This window comes from Dendrobates tinctorius, unplaced genomic scaffold (assembly GCF_039654945.1).
Source record: "Dendrobates tinctorius isolate UK_male_01 unplaced genomic scaffold, ASM3965494v1 ptg000070l, whole genome shotgun sequence".
Lineage (NCBI taxonomy): Eukaryota > Metazoa > Chordata > Amphibia > Anura > Dendrobatidae > Dendrobates > Dendrobates tinctorius.
Window position 1 is genome coordinate 87,584,093 of NW_027361738.1, and position 21,371 is coordinate 87,605,463.

General features: G+C 40.1%; 1 protein-coding gene across 2 annotated transcripts in view; it reads right to left on the reverse strand.

Annotated features, from left to right (window-relative positions):
- Window positions 1–16,016: 16,016 nt before the first annotated feature.
- ICA1 (islet cell autoantigen 1) overlaps window positions 16,017–21,371 on the reverse strand; it is a 140,731-nt gene continuing 135,376 nt past the window's right edge. The window contains exons 13-15 of one of the 2 annotated variants that reach the window (XM_073582099.1): window positions 19,599–19,871; window positions 18,595–18,687; window positions 16,017–17,341 (exon numbers count right to left, since the gene is read on the reverse strand). In XM_073582099.1, the coding sequence (XP_073438200.1) occupies window positions 17,220–17,341; window positions 18,595–18,687; window positions 19,599–19,871 (488 nt within the window). In that variant the 3' untranslated portion in view covers window positions 16,017–17,219. The remainder of the gene's footprint in view (window positions 17,342–18,594; window positions 18,688–19,598; window positions 19,872–21,371) is intronic. The other variant, XM_073582100.1, reaches the window with a different exon arrangement.

Sequence of the window (21,371 nt, forward strand, 5' to 3'; positions counted from 1 at the left end):
ACACCACTGAGCTGAAAGCTACGACTGGCGATAGTCCCAGCATAGCCAGCCAGCTAAATGGCCAAGCAATCACCCTGGAAATGGTGATACCTGGAAGCTTTACAGCAGGATCGGCCTAACTGGGCTGCAAAGAAATCCCATACACACAACTGATAGCCTGGCATGCCTCTGCAATCCATTGGATGGCTGAGCTTGTGTTTCTAGGACACAGTGAGCGGGCGGGATCGTGACACCCCATCTGAGAGCAGCATGATATAGGGGCAGATTCCACTGATGTGTCACTTACTGGGCTGCTTGATGCAGCGTTGATAAACTCTACTACAGATCTAGCAGTTCTCTGAATGCTGAGTTCTGAATAATCCTCACACCACTTGATTGTTAGTTTTCTGGGTGGTTACACAGAGCAGGAGGACTACATGGCACGTGACCCCTAGTCCTCTAGTGATATTCTCCTGCACCTACCTCCTTTATGGATGCCTATAGAGCCGATCACGAAATAGGAAAAAACTTGTGACAGTTTTTGGACAGAAGTCTAACAAAAATTTGCTCTCGCACGTCAATGATGTGATCCAGCGTAACGCAGGGATACTCTGGGAATAAATGGCCGATGATGAACAATGCCGATTTATGGGCTAGTTTCAGATGAGTGTAATATGGTGACGGTGTGGCAGATGGCCATCATATACCAGCCCTGAGAGAGCCGTGCAGCCTCTACAATTCTACTAACCCGAAGATCACCGGATAATAATGTGCAGCCATGTGGTGTCTATAGTGCCATCTGATCCCAGCCTTACTGTAAGACCATGGGGACCTGCCACTTTTCTACAGAAGAGAATGTCTGCTCCATGCAAGAGTTCTAGAATGTGTCAATTCTCATCCACTGAGAAGAACCTAAACCTTGCGCAGCATCTCTGTCATCTAATGCCCCTCTGGGAGGTTATTGTAACCGATCAATTCCATCTGAAAGCAATGTAACCATTATGGTAATTATTAATGAAATAGCTGACATTTCATTCCTATCTGATCTCCACTCCGGTGATGCTGCATGTGACATGGAGTGTTCTCAGCCAGGCAATGCTTCTTGGGTAAAAGGGTATGCAAATTAAATTAGAAATCTCCATGTCAGTTTTGGTAGAATTAGTACTTGTCCTATAAATTATTGGGAAAAGAGAGGGTGTAATTTTAATTTTTTATGATAATGTTGGAATAAAAAATAAAATAAAAACACCGGGGATTTGGGAGTGGAGGAGGGGGTCACAATTAGAAGGATGACACCAACAGCTATTGTGCTGAACCTCGGGAGCAGAGAGATTGAGCATTTTGTAAACTTCTCATATTCAGTTTGTAACAAAAAACATTAAGGTTATGGACACCTTGTGTTAGAAAAATAATAGAATTGTAGAATGTTAGAGTTGGAAGGGATCTCCAGGGTCATCGTGTCCAGCCACTAACCATCTCAGACAGATGTCTTTCCAGCCTCTGAAAACTTCCATTGAAGGAGAACTCACCACCTCTCGTGGCAGCCTTTTCCACTCATTGATCACACTCACTGTCAAAACGTTTTTATTAGCTATCTAATCTGTATCCTCTCCCATTCGGTTTCATCCCATCTCTTCTTGTGTTTCCACGTGCAAATGAGAATAATGATGATCCCTTTACACTTACATCCCTTCTGATATTTGTAGACAGCTATTAAGTCTCCTCTTAGCCTTCTTTTTTGCAAGCTAAACATTCCCAGATCCTTTAACCATTCCTCGTAGGACATACTTTGCAGTCCACTCACCATCCTGGTAGCTCTTCTCTGAACGTGCTCCAGCTTTTCAATGTTTTTTTTTTAAATTTGATGCCCAGAACTGGACACAGTATTCCAGATGAGGCCTGACCAAGTAGAAGTAGATGTGGATAATTCACGTGATCTAGACTCTATGCTTCTCTTAATACACCCTAAAACTGTTTTGCCTTTTTTGCTGCTGCATCACACTGTTGACTCATGTGCAGTATGTGAGCTTTTAGTATACCCAAGTCTCTTTCACACATGCTGTTTCTTAGTTCTATTCCTCCCATTCTGTTTTCGTTTTTCTTGCCCAGATGTGGAATCTTGCATTTCTCACTGTTAAATACCATTCTATTAGAGGTTGCCCATTGTTCAAGGCTATCTAGATCCTTCTGATTCCTTTCTGTCTTCTCTAGTGTTAGCTGTCCCTCCTAGATTTGTATAGTCTGTACATTTGATTAGTTTACTTTCAGTTCCCTTATCTATATCATTTAAATACACTACCATTCAAAAGTTTGGGGTCACCCAGACAATTTTGTGTTTTCCATGAAAACTCATACTTTTATTAATCAAATGAGTTGCCAAATGAATTTAAAATCTAGTCCAGACATTGACAAGGTTCGAAAAAAGATTTTTATTTGAAATAATTTTCTCCTTCAAACTTTGCTTTCGTCAAAGAATGCTCCCTTGGCAGCAATTACAGCATTGCAGACCTTTGGCATTCTAGCAGTTAATTTGCTGAGGTAATCTGGAGATATTTCACCCCATGCTTCCAGAAGCCTCTCCCACAAGTTGGTTTGCCTTGATGGGCACTTTTTGCGTACCATACAGTCAAGCTGCTCCCACAACAGCTCAATGCAGTTGAGATCTGGTGACTGCGCTGGCCACTCCATTACAGATAGAATACCAGCTACCTGCTTCTTCCCTAAATAGTTCTTGCATAATTTGGGGGTGTGCTTTGAGACATTGTCCTGTTGTAGGATGAAATTGGCTTCAATCAAGCGCTGTCCACAGAGTATGGCATGGCATAGTAAAATGGAGTGATAGTCTTCCTTATTCAAAATCCCTTTTACCTTGTACAAATCTCCCACTTTACCAGCACCAAAGCAACCCCAGACCATCACATTACCTCCACCATGCTTGACAGGTGGCGTAAGGCACTCTTCCAGCATCTTTTCAGTTCTGCATCTCGCAAATGTTCTTCCATGTGATCCAAACACCTCAAACTTGGATTCGTCTATCCATAACACTTTTTTCCAATCTTCCTCTGTCCAATGTCTGTGTTCTTTTACCCATATTAATCTTTTCCTTTTATTAGCCAGTCTCAGATATGGCTTTTTCTTTGCCACTCTGCCCTGAAGGCCAGCATCCCGGAGTCGCTTTTTCCCTGTAGATGTTGACACTGACGTTTTGCATGTACTATTTAATGAAGCTGCCAGTTGAGGACCTGTGAGGCATCGATTTCTCAATCTACAGACTCTAATGTACTTGTCTTGTTGCTCAGTTGTGCAGCGGGGCCTCCCACTTCTCTTTCTTCTCTGGCTAGAGCCTGTTTGTCCTCTCCTCTGAAGGGAGTAGTACACACTGTTGTAGGAAATCTTGGCAATTTCTCGCATGGAATAGCCTTCATTTCTAAGAACAAGAATAGACTGTCAAGTTTCACATGAAAGTTCTTTTTTTTTCTGGCCATTTTGAGAGTTTAATGGAGCCAACAAATGTAGTGCTCCAGATTCTCAACTAGCTCAAAGGAAGGTCAGGTTTATAGCTTCTCTAATCAGTCAAACTGTTTTCAGCTGTGCTAACATACTTGCACAAGGGTTTTCAAGGGCATTCTAACCATCCATTGCGGAGAGCTGCGTAGTTCCTCTGTCAAGCTCCTCCCACTGCCGCACCTCCTCCATTCAGCTTCGCTTACGTCTGTATGCGGCCGTTGTACCTAACTTTAACATTGGGTACGCAGGCCGTGCGGATGTATGGGATGCCTCCGCATGCGTCATTTTGACGCTGCGAAGACCGCAACGAAATGCAACATGTTGGGTCGCTGCAGCATCAAGAAGATGCATGCGGAGGCATCCACATACATCCACACGGCCTGCATACCCAATGTTAAAGATAGGTACTCAGGCAGTATGCAGACGTATGCAGAGCTGAATGGAGGAGGTGCGGCAGTGGGCGAAGCTTCACGGAGGAACTACGCAGCCCTCCGCAGCTCTGACATCCGCAAATGTGAAGCCGGCCTTACACAGTTAGCAAACACAAAGTACCATAAGAACACTGGAGTGATGGTTGTTGGAAATGGGCCTCCATACACCTATGAAGACATTGCATTACAATCCAGACGTTTGCAGCTAGAATAGTCATTTACCACATTAACAGTGAATTATTTAATGTTAGCTTCATTGGAAAAAACTGCTTTTCTTTCAAAAATAAGGAAATTTCTAAGTGACCCTAAACTTTTGAACGATAGTGTAAATGTTGAACAACACTGGGGCCAGGACCTAACTTGACACACTCTTCCAATTGGATGTGCAACCATTTAGTACCACTTTTTGAGTATGATCACTGAGCCAGTTATGAATCCACCTACCCGCAGCCTTGTCAATCCCTTACTTGGTCATTTTTTGCAATAAGGATAGTATGAGATACTTTATCAAATGCTTTGCTAAAGTCGAGATATACTATATCTACCGCATTTCCCTGATCCACCCAGTCAGTGATTCCATCTTAGTAGAAAATTGCATTAGTCTGGCATGACTTGTTTGCTACAAACCCATGCTGGCTCTGGTTAATTACTGTATTCTTATCCAAGTACTTGCACACATGCTGTTTAATAATTTGTTCAAATATCTTTCCTGTTATAGAAGTAAGACTCACTAGCCTGTAATTTCCTGACTCCATCTTTTCCTTTTTTGAAGATACATTTACTCTTCCCCAATCTTGGAATTCTCCTGTTCTCCACGATTTTTCAAAGATTGTGGCTAGTGGTTCTGCAATTTCCTCTGCTAACTCTTTCAGTACCCTAGGATATAATTAATCTGGACCAGGAAATGTAAATTCATGTAAATTAGCTAAGTGTTCCCTCTCCATCTCTCTGTTTATAGATAGTGTGGATTCTTTTATTCCTCTGATGGCACCGTGAAGATCAGTTGATGTTACAATTGTTTTCTTAGAGAACACAGATGCAAAATAGGAATTTAAAAGTTTGGACTTCTCAGCATCTATGTCATTTTAATACATTTCTTTTTTCCTTTTTATCCAGTGATTAAGTTCTGTGTTCATCCATCCTGGTCTTTTTAAATGCTTCCGATTCTTCCTTCTTTTTGGGATTGTTATCAATTGTGCAATGAGAATTTCATTTGGCAAAATCTCCCATTCTTCTTGGCCATTTCTGTCCTTTAGAACACCCAGCCATTGGACCTTTCCTGCCCTATTTCTGAGTACATTAAAATCTGCCTTTCTGAAGTCCAACCTTAAAGTCTGAGTCTTCACTGGTCTTCCTCCTCTGTAATCCAAAATTCAATGATAGCATGATCACTGCCTCCTAAATTCCCAGACACCTTTACTTCCTCCAAAATTTCCTCCCTGTTGGTAAGAATTAGGTCCAAGATTGCAGATCTTCTTGTTCTCTCTCTACCTTTCGAAAGATAAATTCAGCAAGACAAGATAAGAATTTTCTAGAGCAATTATTTTTGCCTGAGATTCCCAGCAAATATCTGAATGGTTAAAATCTCCCATGATCACTGTTCCACTTTTTTGAGAACAGTGACATCTGATGTAAAAAGAGTTCATCCATATCTTCAGTCTGTCCAGGTGGTCTATAGTAAACACTTACAATAGTGTCATTTCTGTTCTTTTCTCATTGTATTCTTACCCAGTTTCTACAGAGCTACCAGTCTCTGTAGCTTGGATCTCTGTGAAGATATACAGTATGTTTTTATAACATTACAATGCAACACCTTTTCCCCTCTTGTTAATCTTGTTTCTAATAAGTTATCGCCTTCAAGGTTTGTATTCCAATCGTGGATCAGCCCACCAAGTTTCAGTGATGCTTATGACATATCTCTGTTCCTGTGTCAGCAGCTCAAATTCTCCTTGGTTGTTTCCCATGCTCTTTGCATTTGTATAGACGCATTTTAGTTTGCAATCTTTTTCTCTTGCTCTATTTTCATTCAGAGTTTATTTTCTTCTTTATTTCCACTTCTAATAGCAGGGTTCTCAAAAGAATTCATTAGATACATATTTCTTCCTGGTCGAATAGTTCCCATCCCATATTGCTCTAGTTTAAAGGTCTGATAAGTGTAGCAATGTGTCTACCAAATATGTGTTTTTATAAGATACAACCCATCTCTAGCAAGCAGTCCATCATACAGGTAATTTACTCCATGATTAAGAAACCCAAAACGTTGCTCTTGGCACCATCAACATAGCCAATTGTAGAATCTTGTTCAATTTCTTTAATCCATGTCCATCCACTGGGAGGATGAATGAGAAGACGACCTGCGCTCCCAGTTCCTTCATTTTTCCGGTCTAGGTCTTCAAAGTCTCTGCATATAGTTTCCAGGTCCATTCTTGCTGTGTCATTTGTTCCTGGCCATGCGTGGTCCTCTTTAGAACTGGAGTCTTTATACCCTATCAGACACATCTTTGATTTGGGCACCTGGAAGACAACACTTGTCTCGTGAGGTGATGTCTGGTTGGCAGATAGCGGCTTATTTTTCTCAGTAGGAAATCCCCACAACCACCACTCTTTTTTTTTTTTTCTTCTTTTTCTCTTTCAAGAGGCTTCTGATTTCTCACTGGGGTGTTCTTTGTGGGCAAATCACTTTTTTAATGTACATCTACATACTTGTCCTGTATGATAGCCTGGTAGTGGTTTTCCAGCGGTATGGGTCCTGGCTGCTTCCTCATCCTCCTGCTTCTTTGGGTCACATGCCTCCATTTCTCTTCTGCAGGCAGATAGAAAGGTGCTTCTCATCGAACATTCTGAATAGTTATTTATACTCTGTACTTAGCTTCTGCTGGAACACTGAAAAGTTCTCTTGCAAATTGCACTAACAGGTGTCAAAAGTAAATAAAGCTAAAACAAAGTCAACAATCTTCATTCATTCATTTTCCAACTCCTGATATGCAGTTTGCATCATGATCTAAGTTTTTTCCAGCGAGAGATCATCTTTCCCAGTAATATAGACTGGATATAAGCTTGGTGTCTCTTCCAGTAATATAGGCTGGATATAAGCTCTGGTTTCCCTCCCAGTAATGTAGGCTGGATATGAGCTCTGGTTTCTCTCCCAGTAATATAAGCTGGATATAAGCTCTGGTTTCTCTCCCAGTAATATAAGCTGGATGTAAGCTCGGTGTCTCTCCCAGTAATGTAGGCTGGATGTAAGCTTGGTGTCTCTCCCAGTAATGTAGGCTGGATGTAAGCTCGGTGTCTCTCCCAGTAATATTGGCTGGATGTAAGCACGGTGTCTCTCCCAGTAATATAGGTTTGCTATAAGCTCGGTATCTCTCCCTGTAATATAGGCTGGATATAAGCTTGTTGTCTTTTCCAGTAATATAGGCTGGATGGGAGGTTTGTTTGTGTCCAGGGTACTGATGTCTTAGCTCAGATATCAGCACAGCTTGTAGCCTACATTTATTTCCCCTTCATGTGCTTTCTCCTCTCTCCATACAGTGGAGATGTGTACAACCCCCCTACCTCCCTGCTGCTATCTTAACACTGAGAGAAGGGAGAGGAAGAATAGAGAGAATCAGCAGCACAGACTTATGTCTAGGAGTTTTGCAGATCAATCAACTAGATAAAAGGATTTCAGACACCAGTTGCAAAGTGGTTGAAATTTTTTTATGTTTGGGATCATTGTCTTGTTGGAAGACAAATCTCCGTCCCAGTCTCAGGTCTTTTGCAGACTCCAACAGGTTTTCTTCAAGAATGGTCCTGTATTTGGCTCCATCCATCTTCCCTGTCCCTGCTGAAGAAAAGCAGGCCCAAACCATGATGCTGCCACCACCATGTTTGACAGTGGGCATGGTGTGTTCAGGGTGATGAGCTGTGTTGCCTTTTCGCCAAACATATCATTTGGCATTATTGCCAAAAAGTTCGATTTTGGTTTCATCTGACCAGAGCACCTTCTTCCACATGTTTGGTGTGTCTCCCAGGTGGCTTCTTGCAAACTTTAAACAACACTTTTTATGGATATCTTTGAGAAATGGCTTTCTTCTTGCCACTCTTCCATAAAGGCCGGATTTGTGCAGTGTACGACTGATTGTTGTCCTATGGACAAACTGTCCCACCTCAGCTGTAGATCTCTGCAGTTCATCCAGAGTGATCATGGGCCTCTTGGCTGCATCTCTGATCAGTCTTCTGCTTGTTTGAGATGAAAGTTTAGAGGGTCGGCCGGGTCTTGGTAGATTTGCAGTGGTACGATACTCCTTCCATTTCAATATGATCGCTTGCACAGTGCTCCTTGGGATGTTTAAAGTTTTGGAAATCATTTTGTATCCAAATCTGGCTTTAAACTTCTCCACAACGGTATCACAGACCTGCCTGTTGTGTTCCTTGGTCTTCATGATGCTCTCTGTGCTTCAAACAGAACCCTGAGACTATCACAGAGCAGGTGCATTTATACAGAGACTTGATTACACACAGGTGGATTCTATTTATCATCATAGAATCATAGAATCGTAGAGTTGGAAGGGACCTCCTGGGCCATCTGGTCCAACCCCCTGCTCAAAGCAGGATTCGCTAAATCATCCCAGTCAGATGTCTGTCCAGCCTCTGTTTGAAGACTTCCATTAAAGGAGAACTCACCACTTCTCGTGGCAGCCTGTTCCACTCATTGATCACTCTAACTGTCAAAAAGTTTTTTCTAATATCTAATCTGTGTCTCTTCCCATTCAGTTTCATCCCATTGCTTCTAGTCTTTCCTTGTGCAAATGAGAATAAAGTTGATCCTTCTACAATGTGACAGCCCTTTAGATATTTGTAGACAGCTATTAAGTCTCCTCTCAGTCTTCTCTTTTGCAAACTAAACATTCCCAAATCCTGCAACCTTTCCTCATAAGACAGGGTTTGCAGACCGGTCACCATTCTGGTCGCTCTTTTCTGAACTTGCTCCAGTTTGTTGATGTCTTTTTTAAAATGTGGTGCCCAAAACTGGACACAATATTCCAGATGAGGTCTGACCAAAGAGGAGTAGAGGGAAATAATGACTTCACGTGATCTAGACTGTATGCTTCTGTTAATACATCCTAGAATTGCATTTGCCTTCTTTGCTGCTGCATCACACTGTTGACTCATTTTCAGTCTGTGATCTATTAGTATACCCAAGTCTTTTTCACATGTGCTGTCACTTAGCCCTATTCCTCCCATTCTATATATGCTTTTTTCATTTTTATTGCCCAGATGTAGTACTTTGCATTTCTCCCTGTTAAAAACCATTCTGTTAGTTGCTGCCCACTTCTCCAGTTTATTTAAATCTTTTTGAATCCTCTCTCTCTCTTCTCTAGTATTAGCTATCCCTCCTAGCTTTGTGTCAGCAGCAAATTTAATCAGTTTACCCTCAATTCCTTCATCTAAATCGTTGATAAAGATGTTGAACAATACAGGGCCCAGGACAGAGCCCTGTGGTACCCCACTTGAGACATTCTTCCAACTGGATGTGCAGCCATTTACGACCACTCTTTGGGTCCGATCACTAAGCCAGTTATGAATCCACCTAACAGTTGCCTTGTCCATTCCATACTTAGTCATTTTTTCAATAAGGATTGTATGAGAGACTTTGTCAAATGCTTTGCTGAAGTCAAGATATACTATATCTACAGCATTTCCTTGATCCACCCAATCAGTGATACCGTCATAGAAGGAAATTAAGTTAGTCTGACATGACTTATTAGTTAGAAACCCATGCTGACTCTGTTTAATCACTTCATTCTTATCCAGGTATTGACATACATGTTGTTTTATAATTTGTTCAAAGATCTTTCCTGGTATAGAAGTCAGACTCACCGGCCTATAGTTGCCTGGGTCCACCTTCTTCCCCTTTTTGAAGATAGGAACAACATTTGCTCTTCTCCAGTCTTCTGGCACTTCTCCTGTTCTCCAAGAATTTTCAAAGATTATGGAGAGGGGTTCAAAAATTTCTTCTGCTATCTCCTTCAGTACTCTGGGGTGTAATTCATCTGGACCTGGAGACTTGAATTCATTTAGGTTAGCTAAGTGTTTCCTCACTATCTTTCTGTTTATAGATATCCTGGATTCTTCTATTCCCTTAATAGGACAGTGAATAACAGTTGATGTTGCATTTCCTTTCTGAGAGAAAACAGATGCAAAATAGGAATTTAAAAGTTCAGCCTTCTCAACATCCTGTCTTCCCATTTCATCATTTTCATCCTGTAAAAATCCTATAGCATCTTTGACTTTTCTTTTACTTTTGACATATCCCCAAAATCCTTTATTATTGCTTTTGACATCTCTTGCAAGCCTCAGTTCATTTTCAGCTTTAGATAATCTGATTTGTGCCCTGCAGGTTCTGCAGACAGCATTATATTCTTCTTTAGATATGCCTCCCTCTTTCCATTTTATAAACATTTTTTTCTTCCTTTTTAGCATGTGCTTAAGTTCTGTGTTCATCCATCCTGGTTTCCTTAAATGCTTCCTATTCTTCCCTCTTTTCGGAATTGTTAACAACTGTGCTTTGAGAATTTCATTTTTCAAGATTTCCCATCCTTCCTGGACATTTTTGTCTTTAAGGATATCCAGCCATTGGATCCCTCCAATTCTCTTTCTGAATCCCTTAAAATCTGCCTTTCTGAAATCTAACCTTGACGTCTGAGTCTTCACAGGTCTTCCACCTCTAGTAATCCAAAATTCTAAAATAGCATGGTCGCTACCTCCTAGGGTCCCAGCCACTTTTACCTCCTCAACCATTTCCTCCCTGTTTATAAGGATTAGATCCAAGGTAGCAGTTCCCCTTGTTTTCTCCCTTACCTTTTGGAAGATAAAGTTGTCAGCAAGAGAGGATAAGAATTTCCTTGACCTGTTAGTTTTGCCCGAGAGAGATTCCCAACAAATGTCTGGATAGTTGAAATCTCCCATGACAATTTTTTGGAGAACTTGGCCATCTGATGCATAAAGAGTTCATCCATATCTTCGGCTTGCACAGGCGGCCTGTAGTAAATGCCTACAATGGTGTCCTTTCCATTGTTCTGTCCTTGTATTCTTACCCAAACAGTTTCCACAGAACTCCCAGTCTCTGAAGCTTCAATCTCTGTGCAGATATACGCGTTTCGAACATACAATGCGACACCCCCTCCTCGTTTATCAAGTCTGTTTCTTGCAAATAAGTTGTATCCTTCTAGTCTTGTATTCCAATCATGTGTATTGTCCCACCAAGTTTCAGTGATTCCAATGACATCATATTTCTGTTCCTGTGTTAGTAGTTCCAATTCTCCTTGTTTGTTGCCCATGCTTTGTGCATTAGTATAGAAACATTTAGGACAACATTGGATCATTCAGAGATCCACCATGAACTTCTGGAGTGAGTTTGCTGCACTGAAAGTAAAGGGGCCGAATAATATTGCACGCCCCACTTTTCAGTTTTTGAATTTCCACAAAACTTTAAAATAACCAATAAATTTCGTTCAACTTCACAATTGTGTCCCACTTGTTGATTCTTCAACAAAAATTAACATTTGATATCTTTACGTTTGAAGCATGATATGTGGGAAAAGGTTGAAAAGTTCCAGAGTGCCGAATACTTTTGCAAGGTAATGTAATTTAGGCTGGATGTGAGGTCTGTGTCTCCCAGTAATATAGGCTGAATGAGGTCTGTGTGTCTCTCCCAGTAATATAGACTGGATGTGAGGTCTGTGTGTCTCCCAGTAAAATAGGCTGGACGTAAGCTCTGCGTGTCTCTCTCTGTAATGGCTGGATGTGAGCTCTGCGTGTCTCTTAGTAATATAGGCTGGATGAGAGCACTGTTTGTATCTTGGTAATATAGGCTGAATATGAGGTCTGTGTTTCTCAGTAATATAGGCTGGATGTAAGGTCTGTGTCTCATCCAGTAACATAGTATCCACATCTGTTACTAGGGTGAAAAATCAATATGGAATATTTATCATTATGATTGCGCTCAAGATCTAAAAAAAAGTCAAAATGGGCACAAAATGTATCTGTGTTTAATGCCATTTAAAGCATAATTTTCTAATACAACAAAATAGAAAATAATAGGATTGCTTAACCCTTTACCATCGAATATGATCAATTTATTAATGCATTTGTAAATAAAAGTTGCAAAAAGGTCATATATTTTAGACAGGTCATTTAGTATGAATTTGTTCCATGCTTAAATGTTGAAAACTTTTTTTTTTTAATGTCACAGCCTTCATTTCAACCATGTATATGTTGTAAATTGTGCAAAATTGAACATTAATGTGGCATAGTTCACATATCCCAAAAATACCAACCATAGTTAAAACGTGTCCCAAGTTCATCATTAAGGTTTGACATTTTTGCACTAATGGTTTGTCGTAAATTTCGCCATTTTTCATAAATGTGGTCCATTGTCTGTCTTGTTTAAATTTTGCAATTTTTGTATTTTTATGAATAACCCAGCGGACAATTACTTTTTTATACGCACCCTTCTATAGACAGTCCAATGACATGTCATGGATTATTATAGTGTTCAGTCAATAAAGGAGTACAGCCCCCTGCCCCAGAGAGGAAGCGGCAGGGGAGCTGCATGCAGAACCTTGTGTGTGTTTATTACTCGTTTATGCATGTTGCGATCATGCCTTTTCTTCCCCTCCAGCAGTACAAGAGTTAATACTACTAATAATAATGAAATGACTCTGCTCAATCACTCCCAGTCTGTAGAGCAAAGCGAACTGCATAAAACAATAAATCGGACTATTTTGTATGACATTTTTGGGATCTATCCAGTGATTGATTAAAAAAATACTTTTATTACTATCCATTCGGTTTAATGGTATACTTCTGCTCACAATCTATGTCGGTAATCTTACCCGAGGCTGAGAGGGCCCTGACTTTTACTCATTTTGGCACTGGTGACATTAGTTATTATGGGATGCCACCGCTGCGTCTTCCCCATCAGCTCACATTACCAATTGCATTCCACCAGTAGGGACTGTCCGCAGATCGCTCTGTCAGGTCTGCATAGAGTTTTCATATAACATCCGGATAACGTAGATTTATCTGAAATATTCTCCCCTATTATGAATTCTTACATCTTCGGTGCAAAAAGGGAGAGAAATATATGTTTTATAATATTACTATTTTATTCCCATTTACATGTGATCAACACTACAGGCAGGAATTGGGTACAGAATTAGGAAATAATTGTAATTGCAGCTGACAGTGAAATGGAAAATATGCTAAAAACAAAGAAAAATATCAAGTTATATTAAATTTAGTATAAAGGAAATTCACAATGAAAATGTATTATTCTTGTACATAGCAGTATTATAGTAGTAATATTCTTGTACATAGGAGCAGTATTATAGTAGTTATATTCTTGTATATAGGGGGCAGTATTATAGTAGTTATATTCTTGTACATAGGAGCAGTATTATAGTAGTTATATTCTTGTACATAGGGGCAGTATTATAGTAGTTATATTCTTGTACATAGGAGCAGTATTATAGTAGTTATATTCTTGTACATAGGAGCAGTATTATAGTAGTTATATTCTTGTACATAGGGGGCAGTATTATAGTAGTTATGCTCTCATACATATGAGCAGTATTATAGTAGTTATATTCTTGTACATAGGAGCAGTATTATAGTAGTTATATTCTTGTATATAGGGGGCAGTATTATAGTAGTTATATTCTTGTACATAGGGGGCAATATTATAGTAGTTATATTCTTGTACATAGGGGCAGTATTATAGTAGTTATATTCTTGTACATAGGGGGCAGTATTATAGTAGTTATGCTCTCATACATATGAGCAGTATTATAGTAGTTATATTCTTGTACATAGGAGCAGTATTACAGTAGTTATTTTCTTGTACACAGGGGCAGTATTATAGTTATATTCTTGTACATAGGGGCAGTATTATAGCAGTTATATTCCTGTACACAGGGGCAGTATTATAGTAGTTATATTCTTGTATATAGGGGGCAGTATTATAGTAGTTATATTCTTGTACATAGGAGCAGTATTATAGTAGTTATATTCTTGTATATAGGGGCAGTATTATAGTAGTTATATTCTTGTACATAGGGGGCAGTATTATAGTAGTTATATTCTTGTACATAGGGGGCAATATTATAGTAGTTATATTCTTGTACATAGGGGGCAATATTATAGTAGTTATATTCTTGTACATAGGGGGCAGTATTATAGTAGTTATATTCTTGTACATAGGGGGCAGTATTATAGTAGTTATGCTCTCATACATATGAGCAGTATTATAGTAGTTATATTCTTGTATATAGGGGCAGTATTATAGTAGTTATATTCTTGTACATAGGGGGCAGTATTATAGTAGTTATATTCTTGTACATAGGGGGCAATATTATAGTAGTTATATTCTTGTACATAGGGGGCAATATTATAGTAGTTATATTCTTGTACATAGGGGGCAATATTATAGTAGTTATATTCTTGTACATAGGGGGCAGTATTATAGTAGTTATGCTCTCATACATATGAGCAGTATTATAGTAGTTATATTCTTGTATATAGGGGCAGTATTATAGTAGTTATATTCCTGTACATAGGAGCAGTATTATAGTAGTTATATTCCTGTACATAGGAGCAGTATTATAGTAGTTATATTCCTGTACATAGGAGCAGTATTATAGTAGTTATATTCCTGTACATAGGAGCAGTATTATAGTAGTTATATTCCTGTACATAGGAGCAGTATTATAGTAGTTATTTTCTTGTACATAGGGGCAGTATTATAGTAGTTATAATCTTGTACATAGGGGCAGTATTATAGTAGTTATATTCCTGTACATAGGGGCAGTATTATAGTTCAATTCTGGAAAAAATAGGGGCAGTATTATAGCAGTTATATTCCTGTACATAGGAGCAGTATTATAGTAGTTATATTCTTGTACATAGGAGCAGTATTATAGTAGTTATATTCTTGTACACAGGAGCAGTATTACAGTAGTTATTTTCTTGTACATAGGGGCAGTATTACAGTAGTTATAATCTTGTACATAGGGGCAGCATTATAGTAGTTATATTCTTGTACATAGGAGCAGTATTATAGTAGTTATATTCTTGTACATAGGGGCAGTATTATAGCAGTTATATTCTTGTACATAGGAGCAGTATAATAGAAGGTATATTCTTGAATGTATCAAAAGAGGTCATGTGTGCCTTATGCTGAAGAAATGCTCTTTAAGTGGTTGTTTAAGGACAACAAACCCAAACTCACAAGCAAGCAGTAAGCATCCTGGTTCCAAACCAAAAAGATTGATGTTATGAAGTGGCCGCCTGATCCACAGACCTCAATCTGATTGAGAATTTGTGAAGTGATATCAAAAATGCTGTTTTAAATGCAAAACCAAAGAATGCAAAAGAACTGTGGAACATAGTCCTGTCACCTTGTGCTGGAATATGTGTACCCGGGTGTCTGTTGACTCCATGCTGCACGCACATAAAGCAGTTATCCGAAATAAAGGTCATATAACTAAATATTAGTTCAGTGATCAACAGAAAAGCGAAGTCTAAAATCAAATTTCAGTTTATACTGTTAATATTTGAGTATAGAAACACTTTATCTTTTGAGCACCCATTTTATTCCGTTTTCCTCCTTTTTTTGTTTATAATTTGATAGTTTGCTCATCTTTTCATTTGGGATTGAATGTGCAGCTCCCTGCATCTTTGTATATATGGAAATTATTGTGATTGAGGATTGAGCTTTCTCTCAATTGTTTTAAACACACATTTGCAAAAACATGTGACTTTTTGCAAAAATTGCTAAATGTTGTCGCAAGTGCGAGCTATACATGGCCCTGGCTGTGGGGAGTGACTGAGCATGTGTGACCACCAGTAGGTGGACGTGCACATTACTATACCCGGAGAACACCAGGTGGCGCCAAACTACGTAATTAAAAGTCAATCTTTTTCTCTGGATGGTTTTTATTACAGACTGTAGATGGCGGATGTTCTTGTTTTTCCCCATATTTACGGTATATTATAAATCCAATATTTAGTCATAAGACCTCATCAACGTGAAATAACGACACCAAACATCTCATCTGGCAGAAACAAAAACCAAAACGGAGAATTTATTTTCCAATGTTGCAAACATGCTCAGAGCGTCGACGATTAATACTTCATCCTGCAAAGTGACAGATGGCGAGAAAATGGAACAATGTACAAAAAAAGGCGAATGTCTAGACATAAGTGACCTGCAGAATCTTGAAGAGCTGAGATCTGGAATTTACCTTGTATACCCCCCGGGGGACGCAGGTCGGCCTTGTACCCAGCCATCCAGTGTATATCTATACAGGAGCGGGCTATGAAGAGCAACTTCATCTTCTTAATCCAACTTCTTGAGTTGCACTTTGACAACATGAGCGAGAACACATGTGGGCCACACTGGTTGTCACCCAACTTTCCAAGATATTAGAATGGCCAACTTACCTAGGTACGGGCGGACACATCCCCGCTGCCATTATACCAATGACCTAAGGCAGATCTGGGAAAGATGGGTGACAACTGTAATGGCTGCTGTACTGGTGACACTACTGGTTGTTGGTGCTGCAACCTGCCTAGGAAGAATTTCCAGCCAGCACTGTAGAAAAGCTGGGTAACGCTCATATGGGATCTGGAATACTGATCCTATAAGGTAGTCACCTAACTTTCCCAGAAAAAGACGACAACTCGAGATGGATCCTTAAAGTGGTTATCCAAAATTTAAAAAAAAAAAAAAAAAAAAAAATATTACACCTCACCCGCTTACAGGTTGTGTAAGGTACTGCAATACCACCAAACACAACCTCAAGGCAGGTATGGGATTATTTTTTAGACAAACGAAACCATAATTTTCAAATCCTGTATAATCCCTTTAAAAAATAACCCCGCCCCCAAAATATCTAAAAGCAGTGCATGCTGGGTAGACGATCCTTCCTGTCATCCTCCAATGAATTCTACTCCCATCTGAATAAATTATTGTAAACAGAGTCCGGGGCGTATAATGGATAGATAGAAGAGCAATGGCACCTGGGCTTATAACCGGCAGTAGAAAAATAGTTTCCGAGTATTTTCCCTTTTTAAAAGTCCATCAGCGAGTCCGGCAAATGTTTTGGCAAACGCGGTAATTTTCAGAGACGTCGTCTAGCTCCTCTAGTACATCGAGAGAACACAAAATAACATTTCTAGGAATTCAATAATGGCATGTGTGCGGCGCCCCCTCCTGGGCACCCGTCGGCGTCATGTGGGCAGCGATGCGGACTGCTCTTAGGCGTTAAGGAGTTCGTGTTCCATATCGGTTTTCCCCACGGCGTCCGGATTAGATAAAGGATCAAGGTCGGCAAAGAGGTTGTACCAGGTAGACAGATCCTTTGTGCTTTTTGAGGCATCTAAGAAAATAATAAAAAAAAAATCGTAGAAATTTAAAAATTCTCACCAGAATCATCTATTACTCTCACTCATTTGGTCAGACATGCACTGTGAGCTCTTATATAGACAGGCGTGCGCCTTTACTGTTTTTCTTTTTTTAATAAATTTGCAAACATTTCTACATTTCTGTTTTTTTTTTTCAGTCAAGATGGGGTCCAGTGTGTACATTAATGAGAAAATAATGAACTTTTTTGAATTTACCAAATGGCTGCAAAGAAACAAAGAGTGAAAAATGTAAGGGGGTCTGAATACTTTCCAAACCCACTATATTATATATATATATATATATATATATATATATATATATATATATATATATATATATCTCTCTCTATCTCTATTATGAAGAGGAACAACTTTCTTTGTAACGCATTGGTAACTTTTTGGCTCATCTTGGCCACCATACCTCCAGCAAAATGAGGTCATACGCCATTTTTAGGATCGCACGCATGGTTCCAGTGACGCTACAGGCCGGAATGCCCTATTCACCAACCACCATGGCGGCACACAAGATTTTTGAGGAAGAGAAGTCCATACCAATGACCTACGGGACTTGGCTCTTTATGTCGGCATCTTGACCCAGGACATTCCTGTTCTTCATTCTCCCCTACCACAATCACTAGGTTTATGTGTTAGCAGGACTTGTTGGCTCTATAGGTAAAGCAACTCTGGGCACTACAGGCGAGACCGCCTAGATGTACTTAGATCTATTAATATATGTCTGGAGTGAGTATCATCGCATTTCCCTAACTCTGATCGCCATCTTTGTGTTTATGGGCAGCGCAGTGTTACTTTACTTATTTAGCACATTTTTCATAAATGAGCCCATTTATTTTTAATCAGTCTGGACTTCCAGGTTTGTAGGATCCCGGCACGGAGAGTGGAGTCCAACAACCCTCCGCCCCTGTCGCAGTGAGCGAGGGCTCGCGAGTCCTCGCTCTTTGCACTAATCCAGCGCTGCCGCATACTTTTACAGAGCTGTTACCAAAGGTTGGTGGATCACATTCTGCGTGACGGAATCCCACAAGCCGGAAAGCTTGGACCGGACTTTGACATTAGTTGGGTTTTTGGGGGTCATTACGACACGTGACTTTAGACTAGAATGGTATGATCTTACTGCAAAAGCAGCATGTGGAGAAGCCCCCCACTTACACGACGACACACAGCACAGAAGTATGAGGGACCACAGAAAGGCTGTAGACCATGATCCTACCTTTCACTGGGGTCCGGCTAACATTTTGATGAAGGTTAGCGGGTGGGGATGGGAGACAGGATGAGGATGAGGCCCCGTTGTTAGCTGACCAGTCTGGAATACAGCGACATATGAATGATATTCATGGGTGTGATAGATCAGCGAATGTTGTCATAAGACCTTCCCACATCGGGTACTTTGCTGCATTTGTATCCAGTCTGGAAAATCCATTGCACAAATATTTAACCTGCACTGATACATTGTAGCAAACCGCACAGGGCAATGAAAGAGAGGCGTGTTGGCATTCCTGCATTTAGCTCATAGATGGTTATCTAGACTGGATACAGGTCAGAGCAATATTAAAGGGGATCTGTCACCCTTTTATCCCCTATTAGCTGCCGGCATAGACATCGGGGGCTTATCTACAGCATTCTGTAATGCATTCTGTAATGCTGTAGATAAGCCCCCGATGTAACCTGAAAGAGAAGAAAAACACGTTATATTATACTCACCGAGGTGGGCGGTCCGGTCCGATGGGTGTTGCGGTCCGGCGCCTCCCTTCTTCATGCGATGACGTCCTCTTCTCCCGTCCTGAAATGGCTCCGGCGCATTGCTCTGCCCTGTTGAGGGCAGAGCAGAATTCTGCAGTGCGCAGGCGCCAGACCTCTCCCGACGCCTGCGCACTGCAGGACTCTGCTCTGCCCTCAAGAGGGCAGAGCAGTGCGCCTGCGCCGGAGCCATTACAGGACGGGAGAAGAGGACATCATCGCATGAAGGGAGGCGCCGGACGGGACGGCGACACCCATCGGACCGGACCGCCCACCTCGGTGAGTATAATATAACGTGTTTTTCTTCTCTTTCAGGTTACATCGGAGGCTTATCTACAGCATTACAGAAAGCTGTAGATAAGCCCCCGATGTCTATGCCGGCAGCTAATAGGGGATAAAAGGGTGACAGATCCCCTTTAAGTCTATGCGGGATTTAGCTTACGACTACTGGATGTGAAAAAGAAGGCGAGTACAAACCATGTAACGAAGCCTGGAAGCTGCCAAAGTCTTGTTCCAACAACTGTGATGGAAGAAAACCAGACGATGATTCGGCTTTCTGTTCTTCTTCAGGAGTAGCGGGGCTTAAAGGCTGAGCGTTGAAGAGGGGCTCCCCGAACACGGCCGTCCACTCTTTGCCGAGGTCTCCGGTATCCAAAGAAGATGCACTTAAGATCTCATTTAGCAGCTGCATCTCGTCCTTTTCCAAAGTATCGGCCTCGAGGGGATCTGCAAGTGGATCCTTGGATGTAGCTAAAAGCAGACAACATAAAAGGAGTCAAAGGACGCAAAAGGACTGCTCATTACAATCACAGGCGCACAGTACACCCTTGGCCTGGCCGAGCAATTCAGTGCATCTTCCCAATTACATAATTACCTTCTTTTCTAGCACTTGTAAATCCTCAGCTGCAATCAAGGAGGATGAGATAGAAGCAAAAAAAAGGAATAGGGAAGGTGCACTGATCTGCTCGGTCATGCCAAGGGTGCACAGAGCGCCTGTAATGGTTTGTTACATTTCATTATGCTTTTTTTTTTTTTTTACCCCTTTTTCTCCTTTTATGATTTTTTCCGCATATGTTGAGGAGGACCTTTAGTCAAAGTATATAATCAGGAACATTTTGTGATTCAAGCTAGATCACGAGTAAGAGGTATTGTCGAAACGCGTTGATCGCTACATGGATGTGCTAGTGTGATTACATGCTGGATGCCATATGTTGAATTTTTATATCTATACAATAAAAATTATTTTTTTATATATCCACGCCTATTCGCTGGATTCATCCTCTCCTACGCAATTCTGCTGTGTCTGACTCACCTTTATCCGTACGTGGCGTTGGAATGCAAACTGAAAGTCTACACTGGGTAAGCTGACTCCATTTTCCTTTTTTTTAATATAATACTGCCCCTATGTACAAGAATATAACTACTATAATACTGCTCCTATGTACAAAAATATAACTACTATAACACTGCTCCTATGTACAAGAATATAACTACTATAATACTGCCCCTATGTACAAGAGTATAACTACTATAATACTGCTCCTGTGTACAAGAATATAACTACTATAATACTGCTCCTATGTACAAGAATATAACTACTATAACACTGCTCCTATGTACAAGAATATAACTACTATAATACTGATCCTATGTACAAGAATATAACTACTATAATACTGCTCCTATGTACAAGAATATAACTACTATAATACTGCCTCCTATGTACAAGAATATACCTTCTATAATACTGCCCCTATGTACAAGAATATAACTACTATAATACTGCTCCTATGTACAAGAATATAACTACTATAATACTGCTCCCATGTACAAGAATATACCTTCTATAATACTGCCCCTATGTACAAGAATATAACTACTATAATACTGCTCCTATGTACAAGAATATAACTACTATAATACTGCTCCCTAACTACTATAATACTGCTCCTATGTATAATATAACTACTATAATACTGCTCCTATGTATAATATAACTACTATAATACGGATCCTATGTACAAGAATATAACTACTATAATACTGCTCCTATGTACAAGAATATAACTACTATAATACTGCCTCTATGTACAAGAATATAACTACTATACTGCTCCCTAACTAATATAATACTGCTCCTATGTACACGAATATAACTACTATAATACTGATCCTATGTACAAGAATATAACTACTATAATACTGCCCCTATGTACAAGACTATAACTACTATAATACTGCCCCTATGTA